Raw genomic sequence first — 18,633 nt, forward strand, 5'->3', positions numbered from 1 at the left:
ATATTTCACTTTCTGTAGATTTAAATGAGGCTAATAAAACTTTAATCACATCTGCTAAAGTGTACGAATGTGGAAAATTTGAACTAAATCACTAGCCACGCCTATTTAGTTTTTTCATAAAGTTAATTTATCAAATATTTTCGCTCCATGACGTCGGTCATATTTTTTACTAGTTTAGACTGTTTGGTATAATCGTTAGCCTCGTATTATTGTACACAGGTGTGTAGAAGTTGAGTTATTTATTGCAGCCTATAGAGATTATATCATGTAATTGCGTATTATGAACGGATCCTGGAGTAGTTGACACATAACAAGTATTTATTTCTTGAGATAAAGCAATAAGAGCTCGAGAGATTTGAATATACTAGTCGCATCCCTTGATATGAGTACACCGGCTGTCTTATTCTTTGAGCCACGACAAATTCTTATATTTTTCTTTTAAAAAAAAGAATCAAGCACTGGAAATGACATTGACAGCAATTGACAGACCAAAAAATCTTAAATCTTTCTAAAAGTTCATCTTGATAAAAGTTCATAATCTATTAAATCTACACATGTGTACCATTGCCTAGGAACGAAATGTAACTGCGATAATTTAAATCTATAGAATGCATTAAAAACTTTATTAATTTCTCTTCATCTGTGTTAGAAGAAACAATTATAATTCAAAAAACTCGAAGATGTGTTTGTTTTGATTGTCAAAAAGAATCTTTATGGTGTATTTAGTTCAGAAACCTGTGTAAATGTCTGTAAATAGAGGTAAGTTTTCAATATCGAATGTAAAACAAACTTATTCCTCAAAAAAAATTGATTTGTTTATAATAATTATGAATTGTATTTGTTTACACATTAAATTAGGTTGTAGATGTAAAACCGGTTTTATTATTGAACTTAGAGAAGTCAAGGATGCCAGATGTTAAACATGACACAGCTGAAATAATTATTTCGAAACAAAAAGAAGCGCTGATAAATTTTTTTTAAGCCACTTAATAGAAATTTTCAATATTTATTTAATACCCAAATGTCGTTTTTTTTTAAACTTACATTGCGTTCTATGATTATGGATTTTTTTAATACAACTTGTTTGTCTTATTGTACTGCTGTTTGTTTCCCATTTGGAGTAAAGGTAATTCTGTTAATTTCACTAAAACCCGCAAACTACATTTTTTTGTGCCTTCTAATTATTGTACAGATAGGTTCTATAATATTATTGCTAAGTTCTGCAGAAAAACTTTCATGCTTTTTATTTTAATAGTAGGGTGACTACCATACCATACATTTTAAACTAATTATACAAAAGACCATACTGTTTAAAATCTCTGTCTATATTTATCAGTCATGTTTATTTGCTCTTCTCAAAAACAATAAAATACTAATTTATCTAAAGATTTGAATAAGTTTCTTTTCCTATTTGATAACAGTCATGTAGATTTATCTGCTTATCTACTATCTCTCTAACACATTTTTAATAAATTTTATAAGGCCTCTTCTGCTTATTTTAGCTTCACTAGAAAGCAAACAATATCTTTGTGTGTTAACTAACTGAAAATAAATTATTAAAGCGACCCAAATCTATAAAGCAGAATGTTATGGATTGTATTTTTATTGTGTAGAAGGATGAACAACACAGTAGACAGTAAAAAGTGTTGCAAAATCTCATAAACATTAGAACCTGAATGTTTCCTCACACCTTGAGAATTGCATTCATTAGCCTGCTCTTCCAGGTTGAATATGTCTACTTTGTTGCAGATACAGGTAGAATGGAGGCTTTTAAACAAATATATTCATTTCACGCTGATAACTATCATACAGTCATATTAAACTAAATATAGGAACTTAAAACTAAATTTTATTAACATAATTATTTCTTTAAACTAATGAAAACATTACATTATACTATTACTAATTTCTCAGCTGTTATGGGAGATAACAACTGTTATGTTTACAATAGAACTGATGTCACTGAATGTAAGAAACCAAAACAAACATTAAGGAAAATAACTAAAAAGATGAATAATTAGATTAGATATAGATTCTACATAGGTCACACAGACATTTACTATCTTATACTACCTACCTTCTAGAACTATTATAATAATTTTGGGGAAAAAGTATTTTCACATTATAGTATATATGAACTTGTAATAAAATCTCATTGGCTATACTATTTGTATCTGGCTGGTTTTAGTATCATTAAAAGTTTAAATTTTAAAGAAGATAATTCCAAATTCATAACGGGAAAATGTGTGATTTTTATTTATTTTTCGTACTGTCAAGATGAGTGAATCTAATGGAGAAATTCAATACATTTTAAAATTTTACTACAAAAAAGGTAAAAATGCAACGCAAGCCGCGAAAAAAATTTGCGATGTTTATGGACCTAGTGCAGTGTCTGTGAGAGTAGCACAAATTTGACTTAAGCGTTTTCAATCCGGAAATTTTGATGTCAAAAATGCACGTCGCTCTGGTCGCCCTGTTGCTATAATAAATTGCCATTTTTGAAAAAGTGGAGCAAGATCGGCTTATCAATAGGTACGACGTAGCTGAAGAACTGGGAATTGACCTCAAAACAGTTTTGGCACATTTGAAAAAAAATGGGTACACAAAAAAGCTCGATATTTGTGTACCTCACAAGCGCCCTGAAAGAAACCTAATGAACCGTGTACTCATATGTCATTCTTTATTACGACGTAATGAAACGGAACCATTTTTGAAGAAGCTAATAACGGGATGAAAAGTGGATCACGTACGACAAGAACGTGCGAAAGAGGTCGTGGTCAAAGGCCGGTCAGGCTTCACAGACTGTGGCGAAGACGGGTTAACTCGCAACAAGGTGATGCTGTGTGTGTGGTGGGATTGGAAGCGTTATCATTATGAGCTGTTACCACCAGGCAGGACCATCGATTCTGGTTCCACTGTGAACAACTTATGAGATTAAAGCAAGAAGTTGAGAGAAAGCGGCCGGAATTAATCAACAGAAGGAGTATGGTTTTTCATCATGATAACGCTAGGCCTCACACATGTTTAGCCACTCAGCAAAAATTAAGAGAACTTGGCTGGGTGGTCTTAATGCATCCGCCGTATAGTCCTGACCTTGCACCTTCAGGTTTTTCTCCTGTTTCGGTCTCTTCAGAATTCTTTAGGCAGTGTCAGGTTAACATCACGAGAGGACTGCCAAAACCAATTGTCGCGGTATTTTGATCAGAAGCGCCAAAATTTCTATAGCAATGGGATCATGTCCCTGCCTACAAGATAGCAAAAGTTATCGAACAAAATGTTACCTACGTACTTTAGTTAAATGTAAATAAACTATATTAAAAAAATATTGCGAATTTTCTTAAAAAAATGCGAAGAAACTTTTACCCCAATCTATTATGTATGTAATATGTCACTCAAAAATTTTGTTCCATAAATTGGCAACCTCAACTGTTATAATTCTTGATGTACCTATTATGTTGCTTTCCCTGTGGCACACCTGTCAGCACGGGTTGCTCCCACCGTTCTACTTTTTTTTTTTAAGAAGAAGAAGACCTTGGCCGTAATGCCTGAAGTGATTGTAATTTCGACCTTAGGTTTAGACGTAGGCGCCGACGTTTCATATCATTCATTTTATGTCTTTGGATACCCGGTGACGCTCAACATCGCGTGGGTCGAACCGTCTGTCCGCCTATGCTAGTAATAAAAAAAAAGATGAAAAATATAATAATTAAATCCATTATTAAAAACAAACAAAATTCGAAGAGTTTGTTTGTGATTACGAGATTAGAACTTATTAAGTTCATTATGTAATTATTATTTAGATCGGTCAAGCAATTATAGCATGTCATTAATTTTTAATCGCAAATAAGAATTTTGTTTCTAAAATTAAATAGGCAAGCAAAACTTGGTCGTTGCGTGTAGAAATGGCAAATATATTCGGTCACTACTTTCTTCGTCTTCTCTATTTTCTATAAAAACGATAAAGAATTGTAGTAATGTCACATTTGTTGATTCTTTAAAATAATAACGGTATCTATACAAATAAATAAAATTGAAGTGTCTGTGTCTAATAATAAAATAACCACTTTTTACTAATTTTTTTTTTTTATTTATTGCTTAGATGTGTGGACGAGCTCACAGCCCACCTGGTGTTAAGTGGTTACTGGAGCCCATAGACATCTACAACGTAAATGCGTCACCCACCTTGAGATATAAGTTCTAAGGTCTCATGTTTTAGTTACAACGGCTACCCCACCCTTCAAACCGAAACGCATTACTGCTTCACGGCAGAAATAGGCAGAGCGGTGGTATCCACCCGCGCGGACTCACCAGAGGTCCTACCACCAGTAATTACGCAAATTATAATTTTGCGGGTTTGATTTTTATTACACGATGTTATTCCTTCACCGTGGAAGTCAATCGTGAACATTTGTTGAGTACGTATTTCATTAGAAAAATTGGTACCCGCCTGAGATTCGAACACCGGTGCATCGCTCAGCACGAATGCATCGGAGGTCTTATCCGTTAGGCCACGACGACTTCAAGTCTAACTACTACTAAATGCGTAAGTATGTATACACAGTACATAAACCAAAAAAATTTTTTTTTTCTAATTTTGTCTGTCTGTTTTCCGGCTAATCTCTGGAACGGCTGGACCGATTTTGACGGGACTTTCGATGATAGGTGATGACATAAGGAGTAACTTAGGCTACTTTTTTTAAACTAGCTTCGCACCGCGGCGTCACTAGCGGTACGACAATAACCGCGGGTAACATCGCGAGAATCAGCTTGCAGGTAATAAAGAACAAAACAAATTAAAACATATTTTAATTTTAGACTACAATTCGGTATGTTTCCATTCCACATAATCTAGAGCAGTGATTCTCAACCTTTTTTTTGTTGCGGCACATATTTAACGATTTCAAAATTTGGCGGCACACAAAAAAAAAGATAAAAATTATTTACTTACTACAACACAATGCATAAATAGTTTATCAAAAAATTTTAATATACGTAATAAACTATAATATACTATAATTTTTTTTCTGGATTTAAATATATATTCATGTTTAAAATATTTTTCTTTTAAAATGATATAATTTCATAATATTAACATTATTATATATTCGCAAAATTTGGCGGCACACTTTTGAAATTTGGCGGCACACAAAAGTGCCACAGAACAGTGGTTGAGAATCACTGATCTAGAGTAAAATCGCTAACAAACAACGACTGAATACCTACGTCTGTATATTTTGTGTGTTTACTCATGCATTACTGTATTAAAGTGTCACAAGTAAAAACCGTTCTCCTATGCAAGCATATTTTTAATAAATAAATAAATATTTACTAACAATCACGCTACGTTAACTGGTCCCGTGATAAGTTCGTAAAGAACTTGTGTTACAGGTACCAGATAACGGATATAAATGTAAGATTTTTATTATACACATACATATATTTAATAGACATCCATAACCCTGGAAAAGACATTTATATTTATCATACAAATATCTTCCCTCGGCGGGATTCGAACCCGCGACCCCCTTGTGTAGTGACCATGTCACTTACCACTACACCAGACGGCCGTTTAATGTATCTTGTATGTTTTATTTATCTTTAAATAAATCTATCTTTTATTTATAGGTGATAAAATATACTACTTATTGTTGAATTGATGTTAAATATTATTATGTTATTACACATTCTGTCCGTTATATTACTATTCATAAAAATCGTTAGGGAATTGCGTAGGATTGTGTCGTGACGACGTTATGAAATCTAAACAATCTTAGTTTTCACGATAGCCTAGAGAACGAGATAGGCCGAGATAAGACACCGTTCACATCTCGAATCAGCTTCTCGAAATGATGAGTTTGATTTATTGATTTTGGAACCATCACATAATGAAAAAAAAATTCTGAGGCACCTTCAGATAAATGGTTAAATATAATATAATAATATATAAACAACGTCTCATTATCGGAGCAATAAATGCAAATTAATTTTCGAATCACCATTACCATTAGGTACCGTCAGCAGCATAACAGAAAAAAAAAATATTGTAAAAATTTTTGGATATACATTTATATACGTCTTCACTAATATTTATGTGACATTATGGTACTCGTACTCGTGGTAGTGGTATTTTGAGCCAGCCCTTGTAACTACCACCGCCCCTCCTATTTCTGACGTGAAGCAGTAACCCGTTTCGGTCTGAAGGGTGGAGCACCGAGACTAATGCCCGTATCTTTAGACGTTTCGTAAAATAGTCCTCCACTCTTAACTCATCCGATGATGCTCAAGAATTCCCTCCAAACTTACTCGAGTTTGGTATTTTTAGTCGACCATTACAATATTCCTCAACTGTCCTCGAGTGAGGTAATAATGATGAAGATTTGATCAAGCTAGCATCAAACCTATAGAGTTCTGTAGTCTATGGTCATTGTTTAATGTCAAAGTCAAGCTGCCGCTGTCTGTTTGACACTAGATGAACTTGTTTGATGTTTTGGTTGCTGAGTTATTCGTAAATATGTGTGCGTGCGGTAAATCTGAAAGTGTATTATTTATTTTCTAACCTAATATTATTTTAGATTTCGGATCCGGCTTTGTATTTTTATTCGCCGCTTTTGTGTGATTTTGGTTGCATCGTGTTGTTGAAGTGCTTTTCCACAACCAGCAGTTTATTATTATACAAATAAAACTTATAATCGCATTGACTTTATTTATCAGGTAGTAAGCAAAATATGTCTCTTATGTAGGTAAATAAAATAAAGAGTTTCAAATGTCTAACCTCGAACTATTTACTTTATTAATAAATATTATCAAAATTAAATTATCAAAATATGCGCGAATTATGCACAGATCCAGGCCATTGCACAACAATATCATATATTTCCATTTGCGGTCCACATACTATTTGTCATTGATAGAAAACCAGCCTTGAGGAACGTTCAAGGTACGTCGCGACGTACCTTAACTTGACAGTTCGATCACTTCACTCCGGTTAGGAAAATTTTCCAAGGACGTTTGAGTGGAGTTTATTTTTACGACTAATCATACCAAAACGCACGTTGGAGGTTGAGTCGAGTCGAGTTGTGCTCGTGTGAACGACTAAAGATACGGGTGTCAGCAACCAAAACATCAAACAAGTTCATCTAGTGTCAAACAGACAGCGGCAGCTTGACTTTGACATTAAACAATGACCATAGACTACAGAACTCTATAGGTTTGATGCTAGCTTGATCAAATTTTCATCATTATTACCTCACTCGAGGACAGTTGAGGAATATTGTAATGGTCGACTAAAAATACCAAACTCGAGTAAGTTTGGAGGGAATTCTTGAGCATCATCGGATGAGTTAAGAGTGGAGGACTATTTTACGAAACGTCTAAAGATACGGGCATTAGAACTCTCAACTCATGTCTCAAGGTGGGTGATGGTATTTACGAGGTCGATGTATATGGGCTCCGGCAACCAGATAACACCAGCATGACAGTAATCTCGTCCACCCAAGGAGCATTAAAAAAAAACGTAACGTAATTCGCCTTTGATAAAAAAAACTCATATTATCATAATGATCTACAGCGCATTTCAATGTACAAGTTAATGTTGATGAATAAAAATAACTAATTTGCCAACTTCATACTGTCAAAGTTGTTAACATAATAAAACCATAAAAAAAAAAAACATTTTATGATAATTAAACGGATAAATGTAAATATATAAAAATAATCGATTTTTATTACAAATATCGGCTATTTGAAATCGCGCGTTTTGCTTCTTTCTGTTTGATGTCTGTTTGATGTACCATCAATGGTGTGCGGCTACGCATCTTTGATGTAGGTCCAAGAATATATACCTATAAATAAATATTTCAATATTACAAGGAAAACTGATATTGTAAAAGTTGCACAGCGGGTATCAAATTAACGTAATTTAGGAACTTCAATATTGCTGTAGCAAACACTTGAGACGTCATTAAGGAATTACAATATAAAAGTGGCAAGAAACAAGAGTCTGGTAGCGAATATTGATTAGGGGTTGTGAGTTGCGCATGTGTGCACGTCGCGCACCCCTTGCTACTCACACAGGCGCAGCGCGCCGTTATGTGAGTGCGTGGTGGTCTGCCGATCGGGGGACATTCTGTCCCGTACACTGCAGTATTATATTCTGTTATTTTATTAATTCCTGGCTCAGCCCGAGCCGAATTATCGCATCATCGTCATGTGAACTACACCGCCGTCGAGCCGAAACGCGATTACAAATACATAGGTACCGCTAACGGCGACGAAAAAAAATCAATAAAACACGTAGTTCAACTTGCATTTCGTCGACATGTAGCTGTAGAAGTGTAGCGGACTCCAATAGTGTATTTCCGTTTCAGTGATAAGCAAAAGCTTCCGATGTTCAATCACAAGTTACCGACCGACTTTCCAATGCAAACCCTCCGTAAGAAAACCAGCCCGTGCAAATGTGAGTCTTAAAAAACGTGTACACTATACACCGTTACGGCTTTTTCGTTTACGAATTCAATACTCTAATTTACGTTAATGCAAAAAAATAATATAGTTTGATAGCGCTAATTAAGAATTGAGTCACGTTATCGCATCGTATTTACCTAGCTTTGTTATATTTTGCGTCACGTACATGGTAACATGCATGGATCGGCTGCTAGGCTCGCCTGACCTAACTATCCTAGCGACGTAGCAACACCCGAGCTTACTATCGTGCTAGTTTCACTCACTGTCATAACTAGTGACCCCTGGTATTTTGGACAGAGGGTGTGTTGAAGGGCCGCGCCGGATGCGGAGCGGTGATGCATCGGGGAACAGTAACACCATAATTTATTATTTGTGGTTTTGTCCGGGGAAATAATGCAGGTGTGTCATTTCCAGCACCTCCTGCGTCAGTTCGGTGAGTATTCACACAGATCTGTCGTCTATATTTCATAGCATGTGCATCCACACTACCGTTCGACGATTATCATTATGTCTTGTGACCGCTTTATCTATTATTTTTATTTATAGGGCATGATGCAACACTACTGCTATATGAACACACATAATGCCCTGAAATAATAAGTTGAACAGACTAGCGACAGACGAGGAGCTTCCTTGTTAGTACAATAAATAATTACGTAATGATTGAAAAGATAATTTGTCTCATAACCTGAGTGATTCTCATATGAAAATAAATTTGTATGGTAGATACGTAAGAAGTAAAGAATTCGAGATTGTTATAGTACTCGAAGTAACTGTAGCATAAAAGCCGAGTATGTTAACTAACAACTGACATCTCTAACAAAGCATGTTTCTTTCGTAAATAACTCAGATATGATTGTAAACTGACTAACTATGACTCAAAACAGCATTCCTCAAATATCTTAAACTTGAAAGCGTCTCCACGGAAAACATATTCGATTGTTCAAACGTGGATAGAAGTTAGCGCTCTGTGCCGCAAATAATCCTGATAAAAAAAAAACAGGATGTTCAATTAATGTCGCAATGATACACGGTAAGTAGGGACCAAAATAGGACAACGTTGCCCGCTTTTGTTTTGCACCGACTTGCGTCGCGTTTGTATGTGAAAAAAAAAGAATGCCCTCGCTATCATCAATGAAGACAGACCTAAAGACTCTTTTGAATAAAGGTAAATAAATTTATTTGGCGGCCAATAAAAGTGTTTGTGTGTGTGTGTTAAAAAAAAAAGAAGAGTGAATTTACAGTTTGCTGAAATCATTGCTTGTGACTGTGAAACGTAATCAAAATAATTAATTAACTGGGCGCGTTTATAGTTTAGCAACGTGTATTATTGTCAATAACGTGAACCGTTCCTGCCGGGCAAAACATCTGACTTTGACAGTAGCGCCAAGGTCGGTGATGATAGTTTTTTTTTTTTTATTACTGAGATGGGTGGACGAGCTCACAGCCCACCTGGTGTTAAGTGGTTACTGGAGCCCATAGACATCTATAACGTAAATGCGCCACCCACCTTGAGACTTAAGTTCTAAGGTCTCAGGTATAGTTACAACGGCTGTCCCACCCTTCAAACCGAAACGCATTACTGCTTCACGGCAGAAATAAGCAGGACGGTGGTACCTACCCGCGCGGGCTCACAAGAGGTCCTACCACCAGTAAAATGTTTTATTAATTCCGACAGACAAGAACGATCCTGGCCGGTTCCTCGGCGAGGGGGTTTCGTTTCGTGCGAAGCTCATCGGGGTTCTGGAGGTACCTGAGGCCCGCGGCGACAGAATGTGCCAGGAAGCGCTGGCGGATCTAAAGATGGCGATCCGAGCCGCCGGCGAGCACAAGCAGAGGATACAAGTTCACGTGGCCATAGACGGACTGCGCCTGCGTGACGACAAAACCGGCGTAAGTTAAATTAACCATTTCCACGACACGGGATAACGACCTTACATTTGTAATGATGTGACCGATCTTAAATTTGTATTTTTTATTTTTATATTTTTTATTGCCTAGGTGTGTGAACGAGCTCACAGCCCACCTGGTGTTAAGTGGTTACTGGAACCCATAGACATCTACAACGTAAATGCACCATTCACCTTGAGATATAAGTTCTAAGGTCTCAGTATAGTTACAACGGCTGCCCCACCCTTAAAACCGAAACGCATTACTGCTTCACGACAGAAATAGGCGGGTGGTGGTAACTAACTACCCATGCGGACTCACAAGAGGTCCTACCACCAGTAAATTTGTAATGACTAGTTGTCCCGGAGTAGTCGAAATTCGACTATAATTAATTGTAATTATAAGTTTGAACATTATGATGGTTCTAGTTACAGATTTCGCCAACACCCACACCATAGACAAATAATATTAAAGATAAACAATGTGTAAACAACAGTGTGTGTCAAATACATATGGTAGTGTGTGTAATGTTTTTTTTATTGATTTAATGTATTATTAATGCATAATAATAAAAAAAAAATAGGATTCTGCACTCCTCTAAATCTCTATAAGTGTGGGAAATTTCATACTTCTCCGTCCGCGCAATTTTCGTCAAAAAGGGATACAAAGTTTTTGCTTCACGTATATATATTATAAGTATAGGAAGAATCCGGCTGTTATAATATTTAAGCAATGCGATACTAATATTCGTATATAATGGACAACAATTTTAGGGCCTAATTGGGTCATAGTTCGCAAGTGGTCTATAATTATGATATATGTATTTACTTTAGTACAGAAAGCTAGTAACTGAAACATTAAACCCTCCGTAGTCGCAGACGAGTGAAGATGATCCCTAAGGATAGTGTGAATACTAAATGGCATTGTAGAAAAGCACAGAATCATTGCCATCAAGAAATACATAGCGAGAGTCAACCGTAAATCTATCTCGATAAGATATTATTATACTACATTAGGCCAAGGCCTGTAGGCCGTAGCTATAAGAGTCTTTAGACGCTGATAGTTTTAATAATAAATATAGCGACATTGTAATGCGATGAACGGACAATTTCATTAAAAACAGTTAAAATCGTGAAATTTGTATGTAGGGATTCCCGTCAAATCGATGGACAACACACAAAAATGTCTTGTGGAATCATTCAATAGTTCACCACAATAATCTCCTTCTACCAAATCGTCTAGATTATATTGATAGATTGATTATTAACAGAGTTGAAATACAACAAATGTTTATTTCTTCTAATCGCTGTTTTATTTAAGAAGACCACTAAAAATGCTTAGTTCGCAGCATCGGTCTTGCGAGTTTTTAACAAATACAACAACATTAATGTCCCGTAGGATCTTGTTTCTTCTTTGTATACAAAATCAGTCAATATTAGGTTAATGAAAAGATTTCTTCTTAAATACCGGAACAGAAATATATAGTGGCCCGTTTGACATGAGCTCTTGCTGCAACTCTAGACATTATCATTGACTCATAGTGCGTTGGGATATAATAATACTCAAACCGACTAACCGCAAAATTGAACAGATGGGACTTGTTGCGACTGAGTATTATCTCTAACACCAACAATACCGTAGTTTTAGGGGGAATAGGTACTAGGGGTAGAATAGGGACAAATCTTGGTTGTCACAACGCTTTTGTGAGATTTAAATTTGTTGAATAGAAAATGACTTTTATTTAGTGCTTAAGAATATTAAATAGATTAATTTAGTCATCAGTTTTGTAACTGATTAAAGATATTGTAAAGTTAATTACCTAAAGGTAAGTACCTACCTAACAACTAAATAGTGCCACCCCTATCGAAAAAAACTATTGTCCCTTATACGTCAAGGTCAACGTATAGGTCAAGTTAGTTTTTTAAGTTTTGTGTATATATTTCAATGAACTACGTCTAATAATGCATCGTATATGAAAATTTAAACCGCCGGAACCATTTTAATCTCATTTTTACTGGTATTGGACCCTAAAAGCGTCCCAATTCCCCCCAATCTACGGTATAATGTTATTCTTGTATATATTACCTTCATTGATCCAAATTTGACAATAGCTACATACAGGTCTTAAACAAAAACTTCCATTGAATCTTAATTTTCTCTACAGGACTCTCTGTACCATCATCCAGTGCACAAGATATCCTTTATCGCTCAGGACATGACAGATTCAAGGGCGTTTGGATACATATTCGGTTCACCGGACACGGGACATAGATTTTTCGGGATCAAGACTGATAAAGCTGCTAGTCAAGTAAGTTTTTTAAATTTTTTTATTGCTTAGTTTGGTGGAGGAACTTACGACAAACCTGGTGTTAAGTAGTTACTGGAGCCCATAGACATCCACAACGCAAATGCCGGTAAACGCCGCCACCTACCTTGAGATATAAGTTCTTAGGTCTCAGTTTTTACAGTACAACGGCTGTCCCACCCTTCAAACCGAAACGCATTACTGTTTCACGGCAGAAATAGGCAGGGTGGTGGTACCTACCCGTGCGGACTCACAATACGTCCTACCACCACAACAATCAACAAATTCTCGAATATAAACCAGGGATTTATTTTTGCCCCTCCATTTTAGACCAACCTCAAAACATATTAATAGAAGTCATTGATTCAAAAATACCTTCGAACGAAAAGTTTCGGATTACTTAAAAAATATCGTTACAGTCTACGTTTTTTAAATGTATTATCTTAAATCAGTATTTTGTAAACCAGCATGATATAAAAATTCTAAATAATAATAAAAGTCAGTAAAACCACCTCCGAACAGGTTGTGATAGCCATGAGGGATTTATTTCAAGTAGTGTTCGAGCTGAAGAAGAAGGAAGTCGAAATGGCAAAACAGCAATTGGAAGTTAAGACGATCATCAGCAGTCTTTCGAGGCACACGAGTACGTCAGCTTCGGAGAAACTTACAAAAGTGAGTAACCTAATTAGTCCTTGTTTCAGCGGCGCTCATAAGCCTAATTTCCAATTCACAACGAGACAGCGGTGGATTAAGGCTTTTCCTAATAGACTAGCCGGCGGTGTGTCATTTGTCATCATAAACATTGAGGAACAGATGTTAATTTGAAAAGAAATACATCAAGTTCTATACGGCTACTTGCATGGCAACAAATTGAATGCGAATGGTTCAATTTCACTCGTCGCTGCGCATGTTCATTATAGAATATTTTATAAAATCTCCATAATTGAAGTGTCCGCTCTTTCAATATTAAAACAACTGAATGACCAGCTTAGGTGCCAGAGGATCATATGATGATGATCATTGGAGGCATAGGAAGTTTCTCGGCCTTTAATCATAAGGTTTTTTTCCTACCTAATCGTTGGTAGACTAAGGGGCTGTTCCAACTACAAATGGTTTGGTAGGTTAGCTCGCGGGTTTCAATCTGGATGGACTTGCTAGTACTGGCCCCAGCAAGAGCAATGCTTGGCTGAATCTACCACCGGATCGGAATAGCAATCCGCTGAGAAGATCCGGCGTGAAACTCAGTGGGTTGATTAATAATAAGAGCGACTCGGCCACTTGGAAGTGCCACTTATACTTTACCACTTTCCCGTAATGCAGCCCATTTTATTTTCCCAAAGATCTTGCCCTAAGTCCCTTTTTCGGTATTTCCGTCAACTCGGGGGGGCTCGGAGCCAATCCAACGGTTCTATTTCTGCCGTAAACCTGGCATGTATTCCGGAAATAATATTCTTGAAATGAATGGTTGTAGCCATAATGCACGGGCCCGGGTAATCGCTACAGGTTCAGTAGCCGCTCTACTCATTTGTGCCTTTAAAAGAAAAGCAGTACACCTTTGATCTGACTCTTAAAACGGTGACTATAATTATTTATGAAATTGTAGAATCGCGTAACCTAGATCGGCGAAAGACACATCTCGATCATTTTTATGAAATGAAACACAGCGACTTAGAAAACGAAAATTATAATTTTATTTCGACAATTATAATTCATAAATACGAAATTATGTCGTCATTTATACTACCTATTGCAAAATTTGTTTAATTCCCAAGAAATAGCTGCTTGTGGGATTAGTCGTAAATGCGGGTAGTTTGAATTTAAGAGAATATTTTGTTCATACCGACGTTCAACAAAATGGAAACGCTCTTTTTATTCTCTACATAAAACTGATTAGTTATAGGGCTAAAACCTACTCAGAAATACAGAATATTTAGAGAATAAGAAAATTATATGTATTTGTTCGTATAAAGTCCACAGCTATTTGGGTCAGTGCCAGTGTACGACAGAGTCATTTCGCATTTTGATTTCCATAATGAGCTTGTGTTCAATGATAGCAGTTATCATTTTATTGCTGTTTAATATTAATTTGTATATCTGTGGATCGTTTTATGTATTCTGTGATTCGCTAAGGACACAACATTACAAATCAGGTTTTTTTTTTGTTTAATCTTGGGCAATTTATAATAATACAATAGGTTATACAGAGCGTGAAAGAATCGTTCCTATAAAAGGAAAACAATAATAACTTACCAAATAGGTATGTGTAAACACTTACGGTCTTATTCATAATGAGTATATCGGAGGTTTATAAGATGCTGTCAAAAAGACCTAGTTTTTTTGTAGCCTTATTCTGTGTAGATTGGCGGAAGAGCACGCAATTCACTTGGTTTTTAGTGCTTATCGGAGTCTATACAAACGTGAACTTCGCCAAATACCTTGAGATATGAGGTTCGAGTTCCATCAAACAATAATGTGTCCTAGTCTGAGAGAGCTATCATACATTTGAGACGTCTCCCTTGTGTCTCAATATAGATCGCGGCATTCACTGTGGTGTCTATAGGACTTCGGTAACCACTGAATTATGAGCTTATCTGTCGACACAGTAATATGGAAGCACTAAAACCACTCAAACTGTAGAACGATACGCGAAAATATGGAAAATGAACAATCAAATAAATTTTAAAAAACTTTTCAAATTTCCATATATTTATTTACGTTGTTTCAAACATTTTATAGCTTCATTTTGCTCAAATTGCATTTCCAGACGAATTCATCGGGAGATGCCAACACGACCGGTTCGAAGACAACCGAATCAGGTGCCGAAGGTGGTGTCGCTGAACTAGTGGACTTAGAACAAGAACTGAGTTCGTTAAGAAGAGGTCTAACACAAGTAGAAGGCCTAACGCCGTCCACCGACCCGTTCGGAGATTCCTTCATAGTAACCTCGCAAGTGAGACTGGGGACTAATGTACACGGGGGAAGTTTCTCGAACACAACAGGCGATAATAAAAAAATAAAAACTATAGTCTAGCAAAAGTTCAGAGCTCCGCCTTATAGTCCGTCTTGTTGGTCTCCCAATGGCTGTATATAATATGAACAGTTGAAGACGAAACGAAAATATTGATATAGCAAACTTGATCTCAAAGTAAATACGGGCCTTGTATTCGAGGAAATCTCCCCGCGTAAATCAACCCTGAAAAACGATTTAGTTGCAATAAAAAGCGAACATCAGAGACTCAATTTTAAACATTGCAAATCCATAACCGGTTCTACATTTTCACGAGTTAAAGAAAATAATATAATAATAATAATAATTAAAAAAATTTAGATTTTTTCTTAACATTTGGTAAAATATTGGGTTAGATAAATAAACGAACTAGTCTATTGACCAAAGTCAGATCAAAGGATGACAACTGCGATGCTCAGGGTGCTTCATGAGCTGGTTTTCCACCTGATGGATGCACAACCTTCGCTGGTATATACTGTACAGCGTTCCTATTCTCGCGCCATCTATTGTACGTTGATGTTACTATGACAGAAACTGAATTATATAAAAAACTAGCGAATTTATTATTGATTTCTCCACTATTTAATGGATGTTACTATATAAATAAAATATATACTTAAAAAATATATTTTAATATTTAAAATATATATAAACCTTCCTCTTCAATCACTCTATCTATTAAAAACAACCGCATCAAAATCCGTTGCGTAGTTTTAAAGATTTAAGCATACATAGGAACAGACAGATATAGGGGCAGAGAAAGCGACTTTGTTTTATACTATGTACTGATAACAAATAACCAAATTTCTCTCCGATAATAAGAGCGGAAGACCATAACATATTCCAGCTATAGATTTATGCCCTCTCCTATGTTTACTGACCAACTATTTCCCTAAATCCGCTTAAGTGTTGCTAGAGTATCGTTAGAGCGATTTTATTGTAAAATGCGTATTTGGGGGAAAATAATTAGACGCCCGCTGCGTTCTAGCGAATGAGTCGGTGTTCGAATATCTCAAAGGCATTTACCAATTTTTCTAGTGAAATACGTACATACCAAGCTTTCACAAATGACTTCCGCGATGTAGGAATAACGTTGTGATTATAAAAATGAAGTTTTGCAAAAAATATATTTTCCGTAATTATTGGTATTAGAGTGTCTTGTGAGACCGCACGCCGGTCATCGTTCTCGTCGAATCCGTCGCTTGCAACGAAGGGCTCGACGAATAAATGAACCCACATACACAGCCCACTGAGTTTCTCGCCGGATCTTCTCAGTGGGTCGCGTTCCGATCCGGTGGTAGATTCTGCGAAGCACTGCTCTTGCTAGGGTTCGTGTTAGCAACGTCGTCAGGCTTGAGCCCCGTGAGCTCACCTACTAGTTGAGGTTACGCTGAAATAGACTCTCAAGGCTATCAGCTTAGGTAGGAAAAAGAAAAAGGCCGCACGGCTAGGTACAACCACCCTGTCTATTTCTGCCGCGAAACAGTAATGCGTTACGCTTTGATGAGTGACTCAGTCGTACTATAGAACGGCGAATTTCAAGTTATGTCCCAATATGGGTGGCTGCATTTGTGTTGTTGATGTCTATGGGCTCCAGTAACCATTCCAGACACCGAGCGGGTCGTGAGCTCGATCATCTGTTCAAACAGTACAAAAAAACCCCGCAAACATGTGTGAATTTAAATAATTGCCATTGGTAGGGGCGTTTTAAGCTCGCATGGATATTATGTATCACTATATTGCCTTTTTCTGTATCGATGCGATCATGTGTCCTAATTAAGTTGATCAGATAGATCGTTCATGCGTGAACAATAAAAACTTTCGAGCTTCCTAAGTGTCTTACCTATTTCAACTTTCAGTTATTTCAATGCAATTTCGATTAATATCTCATGTAACAAGCGTGTCTGCTTACTTTACAGAAAGGACTGCTTCCCCCACCGCCATCGGGGGCTTCCACTCGAGGGCGAAGCACCCCCGCCACCCAGCGCTCCACGTTCAGCCCTAGCAAGACAGCACCGACCACCCTCCCATTCGACATAGTACCGGCTTCTTCGGACTTGGAAACAACACCGGCACCAATAGTGGACAGTGTTTGTGAGCAACCAGTGAGTATCAATCTAAACTGTTTCATATAAAGTTCATTTTCGTCTGACCTATCTTTATTTGGCAAGTACTTTTGCATGCTTAAAGATAATTTTGTGCTATTGAGCTGTTCGCATGATAACTAATAATATTTGCTTATAGCGATTTAATCCCAATAAATATATAAATAATTCTTATTATTAATTAATAAATGTAAATAATAATATAGTATTCTAACAATAAATAATAATTGTTTTAATAAATATTTAAATGCTTACTATACAATATTAAAATTTAAATATCATCAGAGTAATATCTGAATAATCTGTATGTATGTTCATGTGAAGTTCTCTGACAAGTGACATGAACATTTATCTTTGCAAAAGAATTGTTTGAATGGTATTCAAAGGAGAAATATTGCATGGTTTACTAATAAACAAAGAAGTAAAATTTGCACGATTTTTAAAGTAAAATCTATTTATTCGCGTTTTAACTATTCGCGGATTTAAAAAATGCGACCTGATTTCGATATTAATGGCTAAAGATTTATTTATTCGCGGATTTAATGAGTACATCGGTACAAACACATTGATAAAAATAATTCCAATAGGTATGTAGGTATCCAACCGAATATCTTTTGTAAACGCGCTTTTCTATATTCATAGAATGTATATCCAGCGAATAAAGAGCTTTCACACTCTGCATATTTATATTATAAATCAAAGAATTATAGGTATTTTAAGAGAATAAATTGATATTTCGCATAGTACTGTAATGTACTGTCTCCTGTCACGTGTTACGTCTGGCTATCTATGAACGTTGCAATTCACAGAAGAGAAACGACTTGTAAGACTAAAGCGGTAGTTATGTATTCGTGACACTTGTA

The 18,633-nt window shown here is 36.3% G+C and overlaps 1 protein-coding gene across 12 annotated transcripts in view; it reads left to right on the plus strand.

Annotated features, from left to right (window-relative positions):
* The first annotated feature begins 483 nt into the window (after positions 1–483).
* Positions 484–18,633, plus strand: part of LOC101746168 (protein disabled) — a 33,676-nt gene continuing 15,526 nt past the window's right edge. The window contains exons 1-8 of one of the 12 annotated variants that reach the window (XM_062673936.1): positions 484–759; positions 8,367–8,455; positions 8,761–8,896; positions 10,142–10,356; positions 12,518–12,661; positions 13,181–13,330; positions 15,423–15,608; positions 17,585–17,770. In XM_062673936.1, coding sequence (XP_062529920.1) covers positions 8,857–8,896; positions 10,142–10,356; positions 12,518–12,661; positions 13,181–13,330; positions 15,423–15,608; positions 17,585–17,770 — 921 coding nt within the window. In that variant the 5' untranslated portion in view covers positions 484–759; positions 8,367–8,455; positions 8,761–8,856. The other 11 variants (XM_062673942.1, XM_062673941.1, XM_062673937.1 and 8 more) reach the window with 11 other exon arrangements.

The sequence above is a fragment of the Bombyx mori genome, chromosome 19 (assembly GCF_030269925.1).
Source record: "Bombyx mori chromosome 19, ASM3026992v2".
In the NCBI taxonomy this organism is placed as follows: domain Eukaryota; kingdom Metazoa; phylum Arthropoda; class Insecta; order Lepidoptera; family Bombycidae; genus Bombyx; species Bombyx mori.